At 48.9% G+C, this 21238-nt stretch overlaps 1 protein-coding gene across 1 annotated transcript in view; it reads right to left on the minus strand.

Moving 5' to 3' along the window:
• Positions 1–21238, minus strand: part of LOC8032636 (coatomer subunit delta) — a 40920-nt gene that overhangs the window by 10624 nt on the left and 9058 nt on the right. The window contains exons 5-10 of the mRNA XM_029986487.4: positions 19060–19280; positions 18398–18489; positions 17860–17938; positions 16638–16803; positions 13423–13570; positions 11483–11594 (exon numbers count right to left, since the gene is read on the minus strand). Of these exons, the coding sequence (XP_029842347.2) occupies positions 11483–11594; positions 13423–13570; positions 16638–16803; positions 17860–17938; positions 18398–18489; positions 19060–19280 (818 nt within the window). The remainder of the gene's footprint in view (positions 1–11482; positions 11595–13422; positions 13571–16637; positions 16804–17859; positions 17939–18397; positions 18490–19059; positions 19281–21238) is intronic.

The raw sequence follows: 21238 nt of genomic DNA on the forward strand, positions 1-21238 counted from the left end.
AACCTAGAAATAAACACACCGCATGAACGACGCCCAGTTTATTTGCAACCTAAATAATGTGGCTCTACTGTTGGGGCCCAATCAATTTCATCATCAATCAATATTTGTTACGAGTTCATGGTGAAAGTGTGTTCGTCGTGATGCCACAAAAGTGTTCGATTCAAAGGGAGAAGCAGATGATTTGCAATTTTCCCAAGCGCCCCGGCCCGCGCGCGAGGAATTGTGGGAGAGACTGTCCCTCGCCTGGGCGCTCTGCCTTGAGATCGCATTGCCTTTTCGCTTGCCTCTTAATCCTCTGTTTTTCGATTCCAACCTATTTTTATCTATTCCAGTGTATTTTTCATTGCTTCTAAGTGTTTCTATTTTCTTCTGCGCGCGACATTTCTAGTATATTTGATGTGAAGGTGTACTTGGCTATGGCATTATTCTTTTAGGAGTCAAGCGAAACTTTGTATCTGATCATTATACGTCTAAGTTCACTCCCATTCGATGATTATCATGTTTTCGGCTATGTACACGGGGTGGTTTTCAGCGGTAGGTTTTTAATCTGATTGCCCGCCGGAGCGCGAGCCAGAACGCACTACGGCCGCGGGGGCCGGCACGCTCTTCTCCTTCTTCATCAAAGACGCGGGCGGAGCCGTCAATCGTGCTGGTGTCGGGAACCAGTAAGACTGACCCTTGAAATGCAGGCGTGACGCAAAACCCAGAGGCGTCTCGTTCGCCCACTTACATTCTTCCCAGGCGGCGGAGGTTGCCGTTTAGAGGGGATTATCTTCAGAACGGATCCAAGTTACTCGAGCAAGCTCGCATTCTGCTCGCAAAGCCCAGCAACTAAGCAATGGTAACGGACGGTGGTTCGAGAGGCGTGCAACCCTTGCCCGCTTGGCCCCCCCCCAACCCCTTCTCCGCTTCCGTAAATTTTGAAAGTTGTAGGTTGGTCCAGTGGCTTACAGCTCACTTTTTGAAAGGAACCGAAAATAAAAAAAAACGGACCAGTACAAGCTGCACTATGGAAGACGCTCTAAGAGAGCCTGTCGTAATGAAAATGAACTGCTCTAATGTGGCAAGTCGGGTCAATCGGTTCATAATTTTTCATCCCTTTTTTAAAGGCTCCGGAAAAACAAGAAACCAGGAAAAGCTGAGTGATGCCAGGCGCCTCGTATTGTTCAGGTGGTCCCGGTTTTTTATGTCCTTTCGGCGCACCTCAAAAGAGCAGTGTTTTGTTTCTAAAGGCTGTTTTTATTTTTCGCACAGAAATAAAACAAAAATCCGTAATAATTTTACACACCAGTGCAATGCAATAGAGACTTCTATTTCCAGCAAGCTGCTTTCCGTCATGCTTCCATGTCATCCTCCAGGCCGCGAATGTTTGTACACACTGATTAAACTATTTACATGTAGATTGACATGCACTATAAATCTGGCACTTTCTTTTAGAAGAAACATGTTAGTGCACAAAAATTCCCCCAGCGTCTTTCCTTCGAATCGCTTGGAAGGAAACTAGAAATATTCCCGGCATGATTCGTGCAGAAGGCTAGATTCAATGGTCGCCCATTATTTCTACAAACTCCCTAGCAGACTCACTACCCTATAGCCTGGTGTCCTTTCTCCAAGAAGCGAGGTTTTGATAGAATTTCATTGCTCGGCCGCTATTTCTTGAAGTGGCGCGAGAGAAAAAAAAAGAGAGAGAGAGAGGGGGGGAAGAACGGTTTTCGCAAGCTGATCTTTTTTTTTAGCCATTGCGATACTTTGTTGTCTTTAGGTATGCTTTTGTGGTGTAAACAATTTTAAGCACTTCCTACAAATATTTCAACGTCAACGACAGTTTAAAAGTATTACGCACTGCCTCGGGTGCGTTGACCTCACGCACTAGAGCGTCACAAGAGCGAGTATTTCCGCAAAATAAATACAAGGGCCTATTTCTTCCTTTGAATCGACCACTTTTGTGGCATCACGACGAACACACTTTCACCATGAAATCATAAGAAATAATGATTGATGATGAAATTGATTGGGCCCCAACAGTAGAGCCACATTATTTAGGTTGCAAATAAACAGGGCGCCGTTCATGCGACGTGTTTACTTCCACGTTCGAATGTGTTGAGAATGAATAGCCGAAAAGCGCAGTCTGCCTCCTGGAGTGGCCTGATATTTCCCCAACTCGGGAAAGGGAGGGGGGGGGGGGGGAGGGGGAAAGAAAGGGGTGGATGTTGTGGGAGATGATAATATTTATTCTCACTCAGGAGAGTCGCCGGTCGTTAAAAAGTCGACTCGTTGATAACTGGAAAGGCGGTGGGGCCCCATCTATAGTAACCATGAGTAAATAAAATGTGGTATACAGCTATGTCACTGAGAAGTTGCGAGAGTGCGAACGATGGGGCGTTGTGGAGGCAAGTGAAGCAAAGACCTATCTTACGATTGTGCCGTCTTTATTAGAAGTAAGAATTTCGGTTTGCTTCTTCAACCCCTCCTGACGCCAATCTTTCCAATTTTGAATAAATCCGGGACAGCGTTGATCGCGCAACAGTCATCAAGCAGAGGTAAGGACGAATAAATACGTAAAAGAGTCCAAGATGGGATGAACAACCTATGAGAGGAGATGTGTTTCAAACAGTAATGAAGAGGTTAGGGAAAGCCACTTGATTTATAAGTTTCGGAAATAAATGTATTATCGACGACCTTTAGTGCGCAAGCCAATCCTTGTGCAGACACGGGAATGGTTCCAGCAGCCGCGCGATGCCAGAGAGCGGATGCTGGAACGAACCCAGCATACCAAGATCCCTCGATCTCCACCGACCGAGCGGCCCTGGACCTGCAGCTCCTGGGAAAAAGCGTTCGGTCGCGCTGGCGTCCTCAATCTCGCGGATTGAGCGTGCCCGCGTCAACGAGGGAAGACACCTGGACGTCTCAAGGCCGTTGTGGCGCTCGCAGCTAGCCGCTTATTTAGCGGCTTTTTAGGATTATCCCTACAGAAAAAGCCGACACAAAAGAAACCTCTGCGGTCACATGATTTTTGGGAGAGGGTGAAAAGAGGAGGGCGCGAGGGGCATTTTCCTACCTTGCGGAAAATGGTTTCGTTGGTCGGTCTTTAACTGGAAGTGTATGACATATTGCGACATCAGTTTACTCGAAAGTGTCTGACACAACAAAATTAATCCCCATAAGCGCAGCATTGATGTTTATCACTTGTCTCGAGCCGTGTGCAGAGTGGAGCTTGGATGTCCAAAAGTTCCCGGAAAAAATTAAAAGAAAGATAAAACGAGGCTTGAAACACAAAACAAGACTGAGATATATATTCTAAGAAACAAAGAGCATAATAAAGAAAAAAAATAATTGCCTTGCAGTCAAAGAATCCTGGTATTATAAAATCGTCGACTATAGGCTCGATGGGCCGGGGTTTGGCAAGGCAAGGAAGGTTTTTGTGTTTTCTTTGTTTTCCCTCTAGGGCCATCTGACGGAAAGGCGGATAAGGCCGCAAGACTGTCCGTCTCCAAGACGCAAGCTGCCCGTTCATTGCACAAGATCAAAAAAATAAAAAAATACAAAGGAGTCCCAGGATTCAAACACTATATAAGAGCGCCAAAAACGACAGGGACAAAGAAAGAATACAACACAAGGCATCTTGTGTTGTATCCACTCTTCTTTGTCCCTGTCGTTTTTGGCACTTTCTATATATTAGGCCAAACTTTCCACTTTGCCGAGTTTCACGAACTACTCTGCCCACTGCAGAGCATCTCGTTTTCCCCATATGTCACTAGTGTATCTGAGTGCAATATTGTAATTTACTTGAAATCCACTATTTTGTACCATGGGAACTTCTAGTAAGAGTTATTCAATGAACCTTGGAGTTAAAATTTGGTATTTTAAGCCTTTAAAAGAACTGGCCACATGATTTGGATAATTTTCTTACCGTAGTTAGATAAGTTAAGCCAATACATGAAATCAAGCAACAATAGGTCCAGACTTCAGCATACTTTGTTAAATGGGACTTTTTGTACTAGCTGTATTTCCTATAAAAGCATAGTTAGTGTATAAGTGCGCTGAATGCATATGTCAATATTATAAGTGCAGTTCAATCCTGTTTCACCATATTGTCACGGGTGGTGACCAAAAGAAACAATAAATACACAGAAAGAAATAGACGTTTAATGTGGCGAACTTGTGCCAAAAATAAAAGGAAATAGAGAAATAACAACAGAGCGTCGCGGGCGTCGAAGGCGACGAAGCAGCAAGGTCGAACGCTGAGGCGAAACTGACTCGACAAGGTCGCGGGCGGCCTCTTATCTAGAGTGCGTCGCTATCTCGAAGATTCGGCGAAAGCGGCTCGAGCGTCGCGTGATCGGGCGAGAATGAACACGCACTTTCTAGAAAACAAAAGCAGGAATAAATGAGTGAAGTTACATGCGGTACATGAATAAACGAGAACTTTCTGGAAGTCCGTGACTGAGCGTTGCTTTCTCAGCCCTGGGCGCGGCATTATCCCCCCCTTTAAAAGTGCATCGTCCCGATGCAGCACAGAAACGGAAAACAAAAAAAAACAAAAGGACAGCAGAATTGCTAGCCGGAGTTCACAGTCCACAGTTCACTCGTCGACGAGAGTGGAGAGTCCTATCGTTCGTAATACGGCTTCAGCCGGACGACGTGCACTACCTCGGGTCGCGGCTGACGTCTTGCAGATGGGCGGGTTCCGTCGGGAAGGACTTCGTAGTTTAAGTCCCCGAGACGGCGAAGCACCTTGTAGGGTCCAAAGTAGCGCTTGAGAAGCTTCTCGCTGAGACCGCGGCGCCGTATTGGTGTCCACACCCATACCCGGTCTCCGGGTTGATAGTGGGCGTCACGCCGGCGAAGATTGTATCGGCCGGCGTCGACATGTTGCTGGTCTTGAATTCGTAGTCTTGCCAGTTGGCGGACCTCTTCTGCCCGTTGAGCAACCACCTGGGCGTCATCGCTTCCGTCGTCGACTGGATCGTGCGGCAACATAGAGTCTAGCATAGTCGTCACTTTCCGGCCATACACCAGCTGGAAGGGCGTCACTCTTGTGGTCTCTTGTACGGCCGTATTGTAGGCAAATGTGACGTATGGCAATACCTCGTCCCATGTCTTGTGCTCCACGTCGACGTACATGGAGATCATGTCGGCGATGGTCTTGTTGAGCCGCTCCGTCAACCCGTTTGTCTGCGGATGGTATGCAGTTGTCCGACGATGGTCCGTCTGGCTTAGACGAAGGATCTCCTGGGTTAACTGCGCCATGAACGATGACCCTCGGTCTGTGATCAGGACTTCGGGGGCGCCATGCCGGAGGACGATGGACTCGATGAAGAACTTCGCGACTTCGACAGCAGTCCCCGAAGGAAGGGCTTTCGCCTCGGCGTAACGCGTAAGATAATCTGTGGCGACGATTATCCAGCGGTTTCCCAGGGTCGACGGTGGAAAAGGGCCCAGCAAATCCATTCCAATTTGCTGGAACGGTTTGGTTGGAGGGGGAATCGGCTGAAGGCGACCTGCTGGCTTTGACGGCGGTTTCTTGAGTCGCTGGCACTCAAGGCACGATCGCGTGTAGAGATGGACGGTTTTCGGCAGCTTGGGCCAGTAGTATTTTTCACGTATTCGGGCTAGTGTTCGGCTGTAACCGAGGTGTCCTGAAGTTGGGTCGTCGTTGCAGGCTTGAAGAATCTCTTCTCGAAGGCTGGTGGGGACTACCAGAAGCCACGACGAATTACTGGTTCCAAAATTTTTCTTATAAAGTACACCTCTTCGAATAGCGAAGGTCGGCAGGACTCGTGAAAAGACACGAGAAACGGTACTTCCTCGTCCTTCTAGATGCTCAATCAGGGCGCGGAGCTCCGGATCGTCTCGTTGAAGTCCTGCCATGTCGTTGGTGTCCACGGCACCTAGGAAACACTCGTCATCATCCACGTCGGTACAGTCTGGCGTTTCGACGGGGGCTCTGGACAAGCAGTCGGCGTCGCTATGTTTCCGTCCTGACTTGTAGACTACGGTCATGTCAAATTCTTGCAGTCGAAGACTCCATCGAGCCAGGCGTCCTGAAGGGTCTTTGAGGTTTGCAAGCCAACAGAGCGAGTGGTGGTCTGTGACCACCCGGAACGGGTTCCCGTATATGTACGGACGAAACTTTGTGATCGCCCATACAACCGCGAGACATTCTTTTTCCGTCGTGGAGTAATTTTTCTCCGCTTTTGACAGTGTCCGACTTGCGTAGGCAATAACTCGCTCCGTGCCTTCCTGTAGCTGTACCAATACCGCACCAAGGCCGGAGTTACTTGCGTCCGTGTGAATTTCGGTTTCGGCGTGCTGGTCGAAATGTCCGAGGATCGGAGGTGTCTGAAGTCTTTGTTTCAGTTCGTCGAACGCCCGTTCTTGTTCTTCTGCCCAGTGAAACTTCACGGTGTCTTTCGTAAGATGTGTGAGGGGCGCCGAAATTTTTGCGAAATCTTGAACGAAGCGCCTGTAGTACGCGCACAGCCCCAGGAATCTGCGGATGGCCTTCTTGTCCGATGGTCGAGGGAATTCGGCTACGGCGGATGTCTTCGCGGGGTCAGGGCGTACTCCTTCGCTACTAACGACATGACCAAGGAACTTAAGTTCGGCGTAGGCGAAGCGGCACTTCGTTGGCTTGAGTGTGAGCCCTGCGGTCTTGATGGCTTGGAGCACGGCCCTAAGCCGTTTCAAGTGCTCGTCGAAGTCGTGCGAAAAAACGACGACGTCATCCAGGTAAACGAGGCAGCTCTGCCACTTCAGTCCCGTTAGTACAGTATCCATGACCCGGTGGAAAGTCGCCGGCGCCGTACAGAGTCCGAAGGGCATCACCTTGAACTCGTAAAGTCCATCGGGCGTGACAAAGGCAGTCTTCTCGCGGTCCCGTTCATCGACCTCAATCTGCCAGTAGCCACTCTTCAAGTCCATCGACGAAAAGAACCGGGTGTGGCGTAAACGGTCGAGGGTGTCATCTATGCGGGGAAGCGGATAGACATCTTTCTTTGTAACAGCGTTCAGCCGCCTGTAGTCCACGCAGAACCTAAGGGTTCCGTCTTTCTTCTTCACCAGCACGACTGGAGAGGCCCACGGACTGCTTGAAGGCTGAATAATATCGTTGTCGAGCATTTCTTGAACTTGTTTCTGGATGGTTTCCCTCTCCTTCACCGAAACTCGGTACGGCGACTGATGAATAGGGGGCACGTCATCGTCAGTAACAATTCGATGCTTCGCAACCGCTGTTTGGCGTAGCCTTGACGATGTGGCGAAGCACTCACTGAACTCAGCGAGAACGTCAGTCAGCTGTCGTCGTTGTGGGCCTGGGAGGGATGGGTCGATGTCGAGCTTTGACGGCGTGGTTCCCTTCTGGTGCGTCGGAGAGGCGTCTTCTGAGATCACGGCGATGGCGGCCGAGTCCTGAATTTCCTCGACGTAGCCCACAGCTGTACCCTTTGTAAGGTGCTGCGACTCTTGCCGGAAGTTGGTGACAAGGGCTACGGTACGCCCGTCCTGGAGCTCGGTTACGCCCCTTGCAATACCAATCCCTCGTCCAAGGAGAAGTTGGACGCTTCCTTCCAACAGTGCTATCCCGCAGGTGGCTTCGTCGGTCCCGACGGGGACAAAGACACTGGACAGCGGCGGCAGGTTTACGTGGCTGGTAAGGACTCGCACTGCAGCTAACGTCGCTTTGGGATCTTCCGCCGAGGGAACAGGTTTCCGAAGCGTCAGCTTGTTCTCCCCAAGGTCGATGATGGCGCCGTATTCACACAAAAAGTCCATTCCGAGAATGACGTCTCTCGAACAGTCTTGCAGAACGACGAACTTGACAGGGCAGGTTTCACCATGGATCTCAACGCGAGCAGTGCACCTGCCGACAGGCGTGATGAGGTGTCCGCCGGCGGTTCGTATCTGTGGTCCATCCCACGACGTCGTAACTTTCCGAAGGCGACGAGAGAGTCTCCCACTCAAAACGGAGTAATCCGCTCCGGTGTCGACGAGTGCTGTCGCGTCGTGGCCGTCGATGATAACGTTGAGGTTGTTCGACACTGTTACAGAAACGTCGTTTCGGGGCGTTGCGGCGTTAGAGTGGGAGAGCTCCGACGATCTTGGAGGATCTTGGCATCGTTCGTCTTCGGCAACACCACCTCCCGGCATTGCCGCGCCTAGTTTTCCCGACGGGACGCAATGGGTGACAGGCTGTCTCGGCGAGACCGGCGGAAGGGCGATGGCGAGCGTCGGGGAGATGGCGAACGGAATACTCGGCGGGGAGACGACTCAGGAGTTGAAGAGCGGCGGAGGTAGTCCTCGATGTCCCGAGGTCGCTCTCCAAGACGTGGTCGAGGGTCGTTGGGCGCGAACCCTCGTAGGCCGAGCTGGCGGTAGGGGCATCGTCGGTAGATATGGTCGGCTTCCCCGCAGTGGTAGCACAACGGGCGTCGATCAGCCGTCCTCCACACGTCGGTCTTCCTTGGCGCAACTTGTTCTGGACGAACGTGTGCCCGATCTTCCTGGCGTCGGGAATGCTGCGGCTCTGGAAGCACACGTCCGGGAGGCGCCATGTACGGACGCGGTGCTGATGGTGCTCGGCGGAGCATTTCGGCGTAGCTTACGGCTGGCTCCTGCTGTGCTGCTGCGGTGACGGCAACCTCGGGATGGAAAGCTCGGTGAACTTCCTCTCGGACGACGTCGGCGAGTGAGAGTGAGGCTGGGCGATCTGCAGCAGGTAGAATCTTCCGGAGCTCTTCCCGGACGATATCCCGGACGATATCCCGAAGGCTGTCGACACCGGTGGTGCTCAGGTCCGGAAGTGTAGCTGCGACGGTTGGAGAAGTAGGCGCGCCGGCGAGTCGGTGGTAGTGGCTTGCTCGGGCCGTCAGTGCGCGCTCGATGTTCGTGGCTTCACTCACAAATGCATCGACCGTCGTCGGGGGATTGCGAACCAGGCCTCCAAAAATTTCTGCCTTGACGCCTCGCATGAGGATTCGAAGTTTCTTTTCCTCAGCGGCCTCCGGATCTGCTCGGGCACTTAGACGCAGAACATCCTCTACAAAGCTGGTCAGGCTTTCATTGGGGCCCTGCACCCTTGTTTGAAGCAGGTCCTCTGCTCGCTGGCGACGATGGTGGTTAATGAATGTTCGTTTGAGTTCGGCGACGCAGGACTCCCATGTGGGGAAGGAGGCTTCGTGGTTTTCAAACCAGTGCCTCGCAGTGCCTTCAAGCGAGAAGTAAAGGTTGTGGAGGCACTGCTCAGTCGTCCATCCGTTGTGGCGGGCTACACGTTCGTAGTGTCGCAGCCAGTCTTCGATGTCTTCGTGGATCTCCCCGTGGAAAGGCGTCGGAGTCCGGGGTGCGACGGGCAGGACGACGACGCTGGCGGTGGACGGGTTCTGCGACGACTGGCTGTCCATCGTTGGTCTCGTTGGCTGCTTAGTCTTGGGCGGCAGAGGTCCGAATTCCGGGTGTAGGCCTTGGGTGCGACGACTGAACCGGATCTCGGAAGTGCTTTCGTTGGTTCTTCGTGGACTAGGCGTCGGACTTGGACTGCGGGCCCTCGGAGGGGTACGCGGCAGGGGCATGCGGTGCCCCGCACCTCCACCAAAATGTCACGGGTGGTGACCAAAAGAAACAATAAATACACAGAAAGAAATAGACGTTTAATGTGGCGAACTTGTGCCAAAAATAAAAGGAAATAGAGAAATAACAACAGAGCGTCGCGGGCGTCGAAGGCGGCAAAGCAGCAAGGTCGAACGCTGAGGCGAAACTGACTCGACAAGGTCGCGGGCGGCCTCTTATCTAGAGTGCGTCGCTATCTCGAAGATTCGGCGAAAGCGGCTCGAGCGTCGCGTGATCGGGCGAGAATGAACACGCACTTTCTAGAAAACAAAAGCAGGAATAAATGAGTGAAGTTACATGCGGTACATGAATAAACGAGAACTTTCTGGAAGTCCGTGACTGAGCGTTGCTTTCTCAGCCCTGGGCGCGGCAATATCCACGTCTTTGAAATTTCAGTGTTAACCAAAGAGAGCTCCTACAGCAGGGGTCTCAAACACGCGACCCGCGGGCCGCTGGGACGCGGCCCGCGGGCAACGCGCTGTGAGCCCTCGTTCCGATGCCTTGAGGCGCAAGAAATGGCATGCGCTATAATGATCTCATTTTGCCGATTTATTCCCGCTCGAAACATAGCTCCGCTCTTATAACGTATTTACACAGTTACCTTTCTCTTTTTATTTGCCTTGTGTCTTCTTTTATATTTTGCTTCCCCAAGTTTTCTCACGTTAGTCACCTGTACCACAATTTCGCTTTTAGGTTGCAAGCGCAAGCACTTTGCTCAAGGACACACTTTGGCTGCACAAACTCTCGCTCAGCAGAGGAATGGTCAAAGATAAAGCTAAGAGCTTGAGATTTTCGCCTTCAGAAAATATTGCCATCCAACTACAAGTATTTTTTTAGACTGCTGCTATCAAGAATCCCCAGGAAACAAAGCGCTGTCATATGAAGAGATTTCCTTCTTTTTTTTTTAAAAATCTAGAGCTTGAATAAGTTCCGAATGAATTGGTGAACAAAAAACGGCAGTGGGATTGCTCTCGTTGGAGTGGTGCCATTTTAGATCTTGTTATCACATCAGGCAAGGACCCAAATTAGTTCTATAAACAAATCAAAGCTGAAGATGTCAGTAACTACACTGCAAGTTTAAAAAAGAAAAAAAAAATGGAGCACAAGGTTCCTCATCAAAATCCTCTCCACTTCCCCCCCCCCCCCCCCATTAGGTTGGCCCTAGACCTTTCGGGAATGGGCTATCTGGCCCCCGCACTCAAATGAGTTTGAGACCCCTGTCCTACAGTATGCACAGGTGACTATATGATGAGGGCTGAATTCTTTTGAATCCACCAATACAGATGTTCATATGGCATTATAAAGCCACCTTAAAATAAGGGTGCTACCTTATAGTTCCCGATTGCCGTGCAAGTTTTTCATAGGTTGCAGACTCTCAAGGTTTGCCACTAAAATATGAGCACATAAACAAACAATGGAAGTCACTGAAGCTCATGAACAGCCAACATGCACCTCTAATAACACGAGCCCCTCCCAAAATTTAGAGAGAGTAATCATGTAAAACTAGGGGATGGTTGTTTTTTAGGTCAACAATGTGTAAAGATATGTCTTTAGTGCATTTTCCGAAAGTTACAAAATTGAGGGGTGGGCGGTTATTGTAAAATGCGCGAATGCTCCATATTTGAAGGTACTCTTTCACACATTGAACAGCTTTCTTTCTAGTGTAACACAACCTTGTGCGATACATACACTAAACAGTTACAATATGAAAAAAAAAAAATGCACAAAATCAGGTACCAGAAGAGACGCAAAGAGCCACTGGCAAACAAAGCATTCCCTTCTTTCTGAAGTTGATAAACTGCTGACCGGTCGAAGTTCCCACTCAGTCACGACAAATTAGAACAGAAGCTCAGAAATTGCGCTCCCGTGTACGTACATGAGGGGAATGCTGATGACCACGTTGTTCAGTTCAAGATGCTCCTGCTCCAGTTCATACTCGATGTTCACGTCGCAGCTTCCGCCACCGGCTTCAGAAACCCAGCAGTTGACTGGAGAGGCAGAGAACAACAGGGCACTTCGGACATTCGCCACAATGACAGTGCAGTTGCCATCCTTCTGGCTACCCACAAAAATGTTGGGATGAAGCTATCAACAGAACAGAACAGGTAAGACAGGCTGAAATAGGAGCTGGGACGGACTGGATAAATGCCTTCCTTACCTTGTCCTACTTTGGACAGAAAAATATGGCTGAATAGTGTAAATTGTAAGCAAGCTTTTTAAGAATGAGCAGCATGTACTCAAAAATAGCTCGACGATTTTATAAAGGAAGCTCGCACATCTAGTCGGTTTGCTTGTACGACGATTGAGTAGCAAGGCTCAACTGTAAGATGTTCTAAACACCAAGAAAAGCTCATGAAAAACTAAGACTTAAAATTTAACTTGCCCCTACAATTGGCTCGCAGCCAATGATTCATGTTTGCCATAATGCGACACTACTTGCAAACATTGGACAGGTCCAAGCACGGGTTCAAGTCCGGGTACTCTTTAACGTATTATCCGGAGCACTTTTTCTTTTTAACCCGCTACCACTCCGCCTCATGTGATGACAGGAAATGAATAGCTCATAAGCAAAATGTTTCCGCTACGAGGAAGGCAAGTTGCTCTCTCTTCTTTCGCAAGATTCTATCAATGACAACCACCATTGTAGCTTCGAACACTGCCGTAAAGATCTAAACTGAACAGACAAACACACGGTGACAATCTGTAGTGGCGGACTAACTGACATAAATCTCATGCCACTGTCCTCCAAGGTTAGTGATTCCACTAATTCAGGACAGGCTGGGTGCTTGATTCTAGGCAAGATTGTGTGCCTGACGAACGTCTGAAGGTTGCTTGACACACCCACATCTGCTTACGACCGAGTGCATTAAAACCTGTCGTGATCCCTTACAACGAGAAAACATACAACGCCACCTATCGAGTAGCCACAGAACGCTCGTGATTTATGTCTGTTTCCTACCCATTCGCGTGTCATTCTTTCTTTATGCAGAGTGCAAGTTCGTCTGCTTGTTTTGCAGGGGTTGTGGTGACACCAGAACGCCAAGCTCCGATTGGCTCTGATCGAAGGATAGTGGGTAGACTTCAAAGCGAGCTGCTTTGAGGTCTACCCACTATCCTTCAATCAGAGCCAATCAGAGCTCCCCATTCTGACATCATCACAACCCCTGCAAAAGAAGCAGACGAACTTGCGCTCCGCATTGGCTCGGAAGACTTTTGACAATGCTAAGAAGAACCATTTTTCGTAGCTAGTATATACACATTTGACCTCGCAAATACATACCGCAAAACCTTTGCTCAATTGAAATGCAGTTACAGAGACACCTCATAGATGGCACCAGCGTTGCAAGAGATCGCAAGAACTAGGTCGTAAGCAAATGCAAGTGAGTGAACCAGCCTTATAAATGGAAGGTTTCGACAAAAATAGTCCTCACTTAGAGCAAAAAGTTACAGAAGTCCGTGTTTTTCGGATTTAATCGATTTTATATTTCGACACAGGCGGATGTTTGTCGGCATCTTTCGGTTAAAACCGTAGAGTCTACGACCAATGCGGAGAGCAAGTTGTCTGCTTCTTGTGCAGGAGTTAGTGACATCATAACGATGCCGAGCTCTGATTGGCTGTGGTTGAAAGGATAGTAAATAGATCTCAATTCTAAATGCCTCGAGGTCTACCCACTATTTTTTTTCAATCAGCCAATGAGAGCTCGGCATTCTAACATCATCACAACCCCCTGTGCAAGAAGCAGACAAACTTGCGCTCCGCATAGATAATGCATCTCCCTGCGACACTCCCAAAAGAAAGGAGCGGCGTGCACTGACTGGAGAGAGGGACCATCTTCTCGTCCTGAGTCTGGAAGCGCCACTTGAGGACCCCGACGTCAGAGTTGATGGGGAACGGCTTTGAGGGGTTCTTCAGCCCCACCTGCTGGCTGCTCTTGAACAGCTCCTTGTCAATGTTCGGGTGCGTCTGCAAGCAGGAGGTGTAGGACGTTAGAAAGATGCCCGAGTCGCAAGCGAGTCTGTTTACGGGCAAAGACAAGCGTTCTTGCCTTGCCCTAAGGGGCAACAATCCAGCCAGAGAAGTGTGTCTCGTGGTTTTTACGCACAATTAAAGAGTTGACTGCAACAATAGGCGCAGCAACCTCGTCTAATGCAAGACTCTGTCAATGGAGGTCACAAATAACCTGGCATAAAATCCCACAAGAGATATTGTTTTCATTTCATTTCATTTATTTTGGCTCAGGAGAGACGGGGTGCGGCAGATTGGCCGAATGCCCATACCAAACGGCCTGCAACACCCAAACAAAAAAAAAAGGGGGGGGGGCGACTTTGTGGTAGAGCACTGCATGGGCCGGAATTTCTAGGCCCGGCCCGAGCCCGACGGAATATTTCATTTCTGGGTCCGGCCTGACCTGGCCAGGAAGAGACAGTGCCCGGGCCCGGCAGAATTTTCAGACAGAAGCTTGGACCCAACCGGAGCCTGACAAAATTTTTAAATATAAGCCTGAGCCCGGCCCGAGCCTGGCAATCCATGCTACCCAACCTGAGCCTGGCCCGCGGGCCAGGCCGGGCTTGGGCTTTCAGGCTGGCCTGGGCCCGTGCAGTGCTGTACAGTGCAACCCACTTATAACAATAATGAGAAAACCCCAAATTTCAATCGTTATGACCGATTATCGTTGTATCTGGACTAGAAACTGATTTTTCCAGTCTAGAAACTTTAGAAAATTATCGCAATAAGTGGTACATCGTTATATGTGGTATCGTTATAAGTGGGTTGCACTGTACTTTGTGGTGCACGAGCACGAGCAGACAGAGCGTGTGCAGCAGGAGCATGCATACCAGGAACTTCTCACGAAGGTATGTGCTCGAGTGCTCAGGCTTCGGACAAGAAAAAGCCCATGCACACAGATGAACTAGCATTGTCTCTAGAGCACTACAAGGGGTCAGAAAAGCAGATGAGGTGCCAATCACTGCTCGTGTCTACAGCCAAGGGCTCTAAAGTTTATAAACAGCACAAGCCTACAATACACTGATTGAACATACACCAATACACAGATGCAACATGAACTAATATACAGAGAAGTTCCACAAGTATACAAGACGGAGTTATTTCATGCGCGGCCGTGGCTACATGAAAAAGCGCTCGAGATATGCACAGGGAGAAGTCTTTTCGAGAAATCTGTGTCCCAAAGGAACAAACCCAGTTTGAAAACTTCCACCCCTTAAAGGGACACTGAAATGAAGATAAAAGTTTCTTTTCAGAAAGCTTGTATGGGACACTTTTTTGTTTTTAATTCTTTAACAAAAACAGAACAAAAGGTTTTTAGCAATATTTACATTCTTAGATGCAATATACCTAGGTGGGGGTAGCCCTGATCTAGGCCCTGCCCGGTACTTAGATAACTAAGCATGTTTTCTCAGCTCTCATTAGACAGAGAGATGATTGACATGCAAAATGTTTGTTGGAAAACTGTACCTCCGTGCCATAATATTATTTTAATCAAGATTTTTTTTTTTTTTATGTTTGAGAAACAGTTAATCTAGATAGAGTCATTATTGTTTTCAAAAGTATTGCAAGATTGCCGTTTCTGCACTGGTGTGAAACGATACAAAACATGGCCGCCGGCATCTGCGGAGTGCTCAACGAGCGTAACTCGTCGAGCTCGTCCACTTCGATGAGTGCGGATCATTTTGTGTTCACCGATGTGTTTAAAGGAAGATCTCCTCAACCGATGTAGTTTGCAACAAACAACTGTCCCAAGTATGCGCCTTCAGAAGCGCTGTGCGGGTACTCGTTTCTGTTGCGGAACTGGCCTAAGCCTAGCATTCCACAAGAACTATGTTGCTTGATCTGGCTTGATTTGATCGTTTGCGCGTGTTGATGCTAAATAAAGACGTTGGTTCTCGCAAAGCGGCCCCGCTGCTCTGTGAATTGCGCAACCACCAGGATTGCAGCCATCGTTTCAATGCCGAGAAGATATCTACGCAGGCAAGAATTTGCGAGCCATTTGGCCGTAGGCAATCGAGCGTTTGGCTCACATCAAGTTTATCCAGGTATGTTCTCGTCCTTTCACTCCGCAAGTAACTCTCAAGTTTTGCAGTTTACCTGATCCGCCAAAGCGAATATGTTTAGGTCACGTTTTAGTCGTGCGTCATGACGCTCACCCACCTTGCAAGCGGATCCCATGTGAACAAAATAACAGCAAGAACAGAAAAGCTGGAAGGACTGCATATTTATTGTGTTGATGTTTTTTAGTCCTCTCGGTCACTTTCTACCGCACATCGACAGACAATGACAGACGCTTGTATTGGACCATGGCTCGTGCATGATGGAACGCTAGAACGCCGCTTTCATGGTCGCGTCTTGCGGGCATTGGAGAAGTTTTTAGATAAGGACAAGCCGACAGACGAAGGCGAAAAAGGACACCGACATGCAGCTTTCATGTCCGCATTTGGGCATTGCAGAAGACAATGGACGGTGGTGGAATGGCAGACGATGCCGGGCATCTGCTTGCACGACAAGTGGGCGGAGTCAGACGCCAGACTAGACGCACCGGATGTTGCGAAAGGGAGACACTAGGCTTGCAAGCATGTTCGGCAAAGCAGCCGAGACAATCCAGTAGTAAAAGACGGGGCCACCGATCTGTGGGCAGGACTTAGAACGGGCCGCATCCTCCATCTAAATTGTGTCTATGGCATAAACATTGCACGAAAAACATTGTTTTCTTTGTGAAAAAATTATTTTAAAAAATGTGTCCCCTCTATCTATCCCCTTTCAAAAAATTTATGTTCAACATTTTAGTTTTTTTTTCTATGGGTTATCCAAACAGGACATACTTTCTGAAGTTGCAGCATTTGCTGTACTGGAACTGGAAGTTTTCTTCCAGTTCCTGTTCACTTCTGCACATTTCTTTTTTTTTTTTTTTTTTTGCAAAGGAAAAGCTTTTTTACATTTGTGTTTTTGGACAAAGGCCTGGAGTGCACTCATAATGTTATGGCTTTCATGACAGCAGCAGGGCCCAGCACTGGCTCACCTGAATCTGCACGCCCTTGTCGTCCTTGTTCTCAAAGAGGAGCTTAACGCGCCCAAACTGCTCGTCCGTGATGCGCAGCGTCACCATGCCATGCACCTCCAAATTCTGCAGCCCTCCGTCCCTCAGGGCAGTCAGAGTCACCTTCTCCTCCACATTCAGGTTCACCCTGGATGCAGTGAACGTGCATCACCAAAGCACTTCTACAAACTGCAGGGCAAGGGCGGGTATCAAACTCTCCCCATATCAATACACAACGGCCGAGTGTCGATATATGTGACAAGAAATGTGCAGCACACTTCGAACAACGGTCTTGTCAGTCTCTGCTAGACGTTACCAACCTTTAACACTGTGAGTGACCGAAAGTGTCGCTGCAGTCAGCCTTTTGTGATTGATGCGAGATTTGCCACGACAGCTTTTGTTTGAATTTTGTCCGACTTCATTTTTATAATGGAGGCACAGAGCGACATCGTAGCTATGGCATAATCAGCACAAAACACAGAAAGTCACATGGTTGGGAGTTTCTTTGATTTCTTGTCTTAAAGGGATGCGGAACCGAAATTTTAAGCTCACAGAACAAGGCTAGAGCAAAAGGCGGGACGCTGCAGAACCAAAAAACATTACTCATACAGCAATATCTCCGACAGTTGGTCAAACTTTTCGGGAAAAAAAGCATGCGATTGAACACTGCTGACAAGACATGTCACGACACAACTCTAATTCCCCCTCCTCTTTGCTTCATCCCCTCCAGCTGATGAACCAAAGTAAGAAGGAGAGAAGCGACACCGCTTCTTTTCATTCTGAACTCTTCCAGGAGGATCGCGACATCACAGTCCTTGCTTGATTGAGCTCTTCTTTTCCAAAAATACGGCCATCCGTTCGAGATATTAAAGTTTGAGTGATGTTTTGGAGTTTGTAGCACCCCATTCAACGCTTCTGCGGCCTTATTTTGCGAAATTCAAATTTCAGTTCAGCCTACCTTTAAATGCTGACGAGTAGCCAGGAAGGAGGAAACTCTTCCTCAATTCCTTATTTCCATTCAAGAAAGAGGGCAACCCTCCTCCTTCCTGCAGGGAGTAGCTCAGAGACCCTCTCCTTCAAGCCTGCCCTCACAAGGACAGCCACAAGTGAAATGGCAAGCCACCACCAAAGACAGCGATGCAAAACTCAGATGAAGAACGACCGGCATAACTGCGAGAAGCGAAGGAATGAAAACCAAACTTACGCTTCCAGGTTTGTTGGCTGTGGAATGTTCCTAGCAACCGCCGACGAGGGCGACTTCGCAGCAGTGGGGCTTGAGATGCCTAGAAAAGAAGGCATTTTGCCTTAGTAGCCGAGTGTGGCTGCAGCCCTTTAAAATCTTAACTCGCTTGGTAGAGACAAGTCACACTACATTTTGATTAAAATTCTGGATTTACACTTTAAATCTTTTGACAAATGCATGGGGTTAGAATATTTAGAGTTCACCCAAGCTAATGGCATTGTGCTCAACAAATTACACTTTCTCCCCGATAATTAAGCATCAAGTTGCGATAGCCGACCAAAGCGAACTCAAACCCATTTCAAGCTCCTTGTTAGTTTATATCGACTCACCTTGAGAGTCTAATGCCGCAACTCGTTGTCAATAAGCAATAACTACCACTCCATGAGACCCCATACTATGATAATAAAAGTGTAATGTCGGTATATAAAAAAAAAAAGCCCTACTGAAATAATAAACAGGGACAGAGACTATTGTTTCTTTGTGCAAAGAGGCGACTTACTTTCTCCCTCTTGCTTGAGCTGGTCGGCAAATGTGTCCCACTCCTTGTGCTTGCTGCCCAGCTTGAGCGCTTTGTTGGACCCCACGTTGCGGCTGCACACATGAAACAGGGTCGCAAGTTGCGGACAGCCATTCGACCCGACATCTCGAACTTCATTGGCGAAAGCATCTAGTGTCAAGGAACACTGTCATCATAAATAATAGGTCTATGCCTCTACAAAGCTAAAAGGGTTTGTTTTCTGGAGGTACAGTATTTAGGCTATATAGGAGGATCTTCTTATATCTCATATATAAAAAGGTCCACATACACTTCAGGAAAGAAAGGGGGACATGGTTGAAGAAGCAGGCCAACGGATCACCCGCAACACCGACTGTGGTCCCGTTTCCCGAAGTGTACGGTTACCCTCCTAAATAGGACTACTGGAGCTCTAATCTACATGGCGGGACAGAGGGAGACCCAGGGATCGGGGGATCAACGCCTGCTGCGATTGGTCAGCAGTGCGGAGCTGGCCAACTGCACGAGAGGAGACGTCCCACCCAATCCCGCCGCGTAGACTACGGTTTCCGGTAACGGCGTTTCCCTTTCCTGCCAACTCGGCATCATCGACGATGTCCGACGGTAAGGCTGGCCGACTCGCGGCGAGGGGAGAAAGAGCACTGAACCTGGGCTGCTGCTGTTGCATGTAGGAAGGCTTGACGGGCTCCCCCAACGCCAGGGAATCCGGTACGGCCGCCGTGGGCGAGTAGCCCGCGCTGTTGCTGCCAAACCCTCCGGCCCCGCCGTAGCCCGGGACACTACGGCCGCCCTTGCGTGCCTCCTGTCGGGCCCTCTGCAGCTCCTTGGCCTTCTCCTTCATCTTCTGCTTGGCCTCGCGCTCTTGCGTCTGCCACCGCCAGACACCCAGACAGCCATCAACGGGACAGTGGAAGAAACGTGGGCAACAACTCTAAAACCACAGTCACTGCTGACGCATTATACGGAAGTCATGCTTGAAGTTTGTTTACTTCGTACGTCTTTATGCTCGTGTTCAATCGCGGCAGTGCTTAATAGCGCACTTGTTTTCCAAAAATACGGCAATCCGTTAGAGATATTGCTGTATGAGTGATGTTTTTGGGTTTTGCAGCGTCCCGCCTATTTGTCCAGCCTTGTTTTGTGAGTTTGAAATTTTGGTTCAGTATTCCTTTAAAGGGGCCCTGCAAAAACGTTTTTACTGGTTTTTAATTTGCCCCGAACCTGAGAGCACTGAACGTAGTAACTTAGTGAAACTTTTTTTTTCTCGAAATTCCCTTTATTTTAAAAGTTATAGGCAAATTAAAATTACAAAAACAAGCAAGAAATAACCTCCCTCATGATGTCCTTGGTTGCTTGATAGTGGCCCTGAACTAGAGGAGGGGTAGTGAGCTCATCAAGCGCTCACGGCTGCCGCACTCCATGTCGATGGCACGACAGGGCGCCACTATAGCATGTTGCTGGATAGGCTGTATGCAGCGGGCAGCCAGAGCGGCTCTTATTGCATTTGCTGCACAATTAAACACTAATTCGGCATGACACTTCATTGGCCACAAACGACAGCAAACACGGGGTAAAGATCAGTTCAGAATGTGAGCCACTTCGCGCTGCCATATCGCGAAACGGCCAAACCGCAAGACAAAGCTTCTCGCCGAAGGCCTTCGGAACGCTCAGAGCCGGTCGGATCCTCCTGTCCATGCGACCGCAGCACTGCCGCGCACATCCGGGGCCTTTTCGTGTCGGCGCGTGATCCCACTACTTTTTCTATTATGCACCGCCTTTTCCACCGCCTGGTGGCAGGTATGTCGACGGGTCATTTCTTGTTTCAGTACTTTATGAACTGCATCATTTGTTTCTTTTCTGATCTAAAATACCGAACAAAAACTACTTTTATAAATAATTGAAACGGCTCGCACCACTTATATATTATATTTCGACTAAAAAGAAGCTTTTAGCGGCTCTGACCAATGGTAAGCCCAGGACCGAAGACGTCACATTCTACGCGCTTTCGGTACCGCGAGTCGCTCTCGTCGGTGGAGGAGGTTTCCGTGTCGTGCGGTTAAAATATGACGCACTGATATTTACTCTCTCCGTGCCCGCTGGCTTACCCGAACCCTAAGAGACATGGAAACCGCAAAAAGGTAGACGCTTAAAGGACACATGCAAAGGAAAAAAACTTTTTTTAGACAGCTTAGATGGAAAAAGGATGTCATAAAACGATTTTACAACAAAGAAAAAAAAATTTTACAGCTATATTTACGGCGCTATACGAATTTGTAGTTGGCGCTCGCGGGAGCCGCCGCTGGTCACGTGGTAGGCCCGCGCGCCGCCGCACGCCGAGCATTGTGCGAATGCTGCTTCAACGCATTTCTCCACGCTGCCGTCGCCGCCGCCGCACAAGTTTGTCTGCTTCGGGGCGCCGCCACCGTCGTCTGACCGGCGCACAGGTCTATCACGTCTGCTTGTGCTTTTTCAGGAGTTTCCTTTGGGCTCTAAAAGTTACTTCTTCACCCTAGTTTTTTGTTATACCTCAAACAAAGATGAATAAGTTACTTTTAGAGGCCATAGGAAGCTTCCGAAAGAGCGCAAGCACCACGTGACAAATATGGGCCCGTCAAGGGCCACTTTTCCGCGGCGCCCGCCGGCACCAACTACAAATTCGTACGGCGCCGTAAATATAGTTCTAAAAATTTTTTTTCTTGGTTGTAAAATTGTTTTATGATATCCTTTTCCATCTAAGCTGTATAAAAAAATCTTTTTCCTTTGCATGTGTCTTAAATATGATTGCAGGGCCCTTTTAACGGTGAATATTGCTGACTTTGACTTTATAGC

Source organism: Ixodes scapularis, unplaced genomic scaffold (genome assembly GCF_016920785.2).
Source record: "Ixodes scapularis isolate PalLabHiFi unplaced genomic scaffold, ASM1692078v2 PGA_scaffold0__279_contigs__length_252992795, whole genome shotgun sequence".
In the NCBI taxonomy this organism is placed as follows: domain Eukaryota; kingdom Metazoa; phylum Arthropoda; class Arachnida; order Ixodida; family Ixodidae; genus Ixodes; species Ixodes scapularis.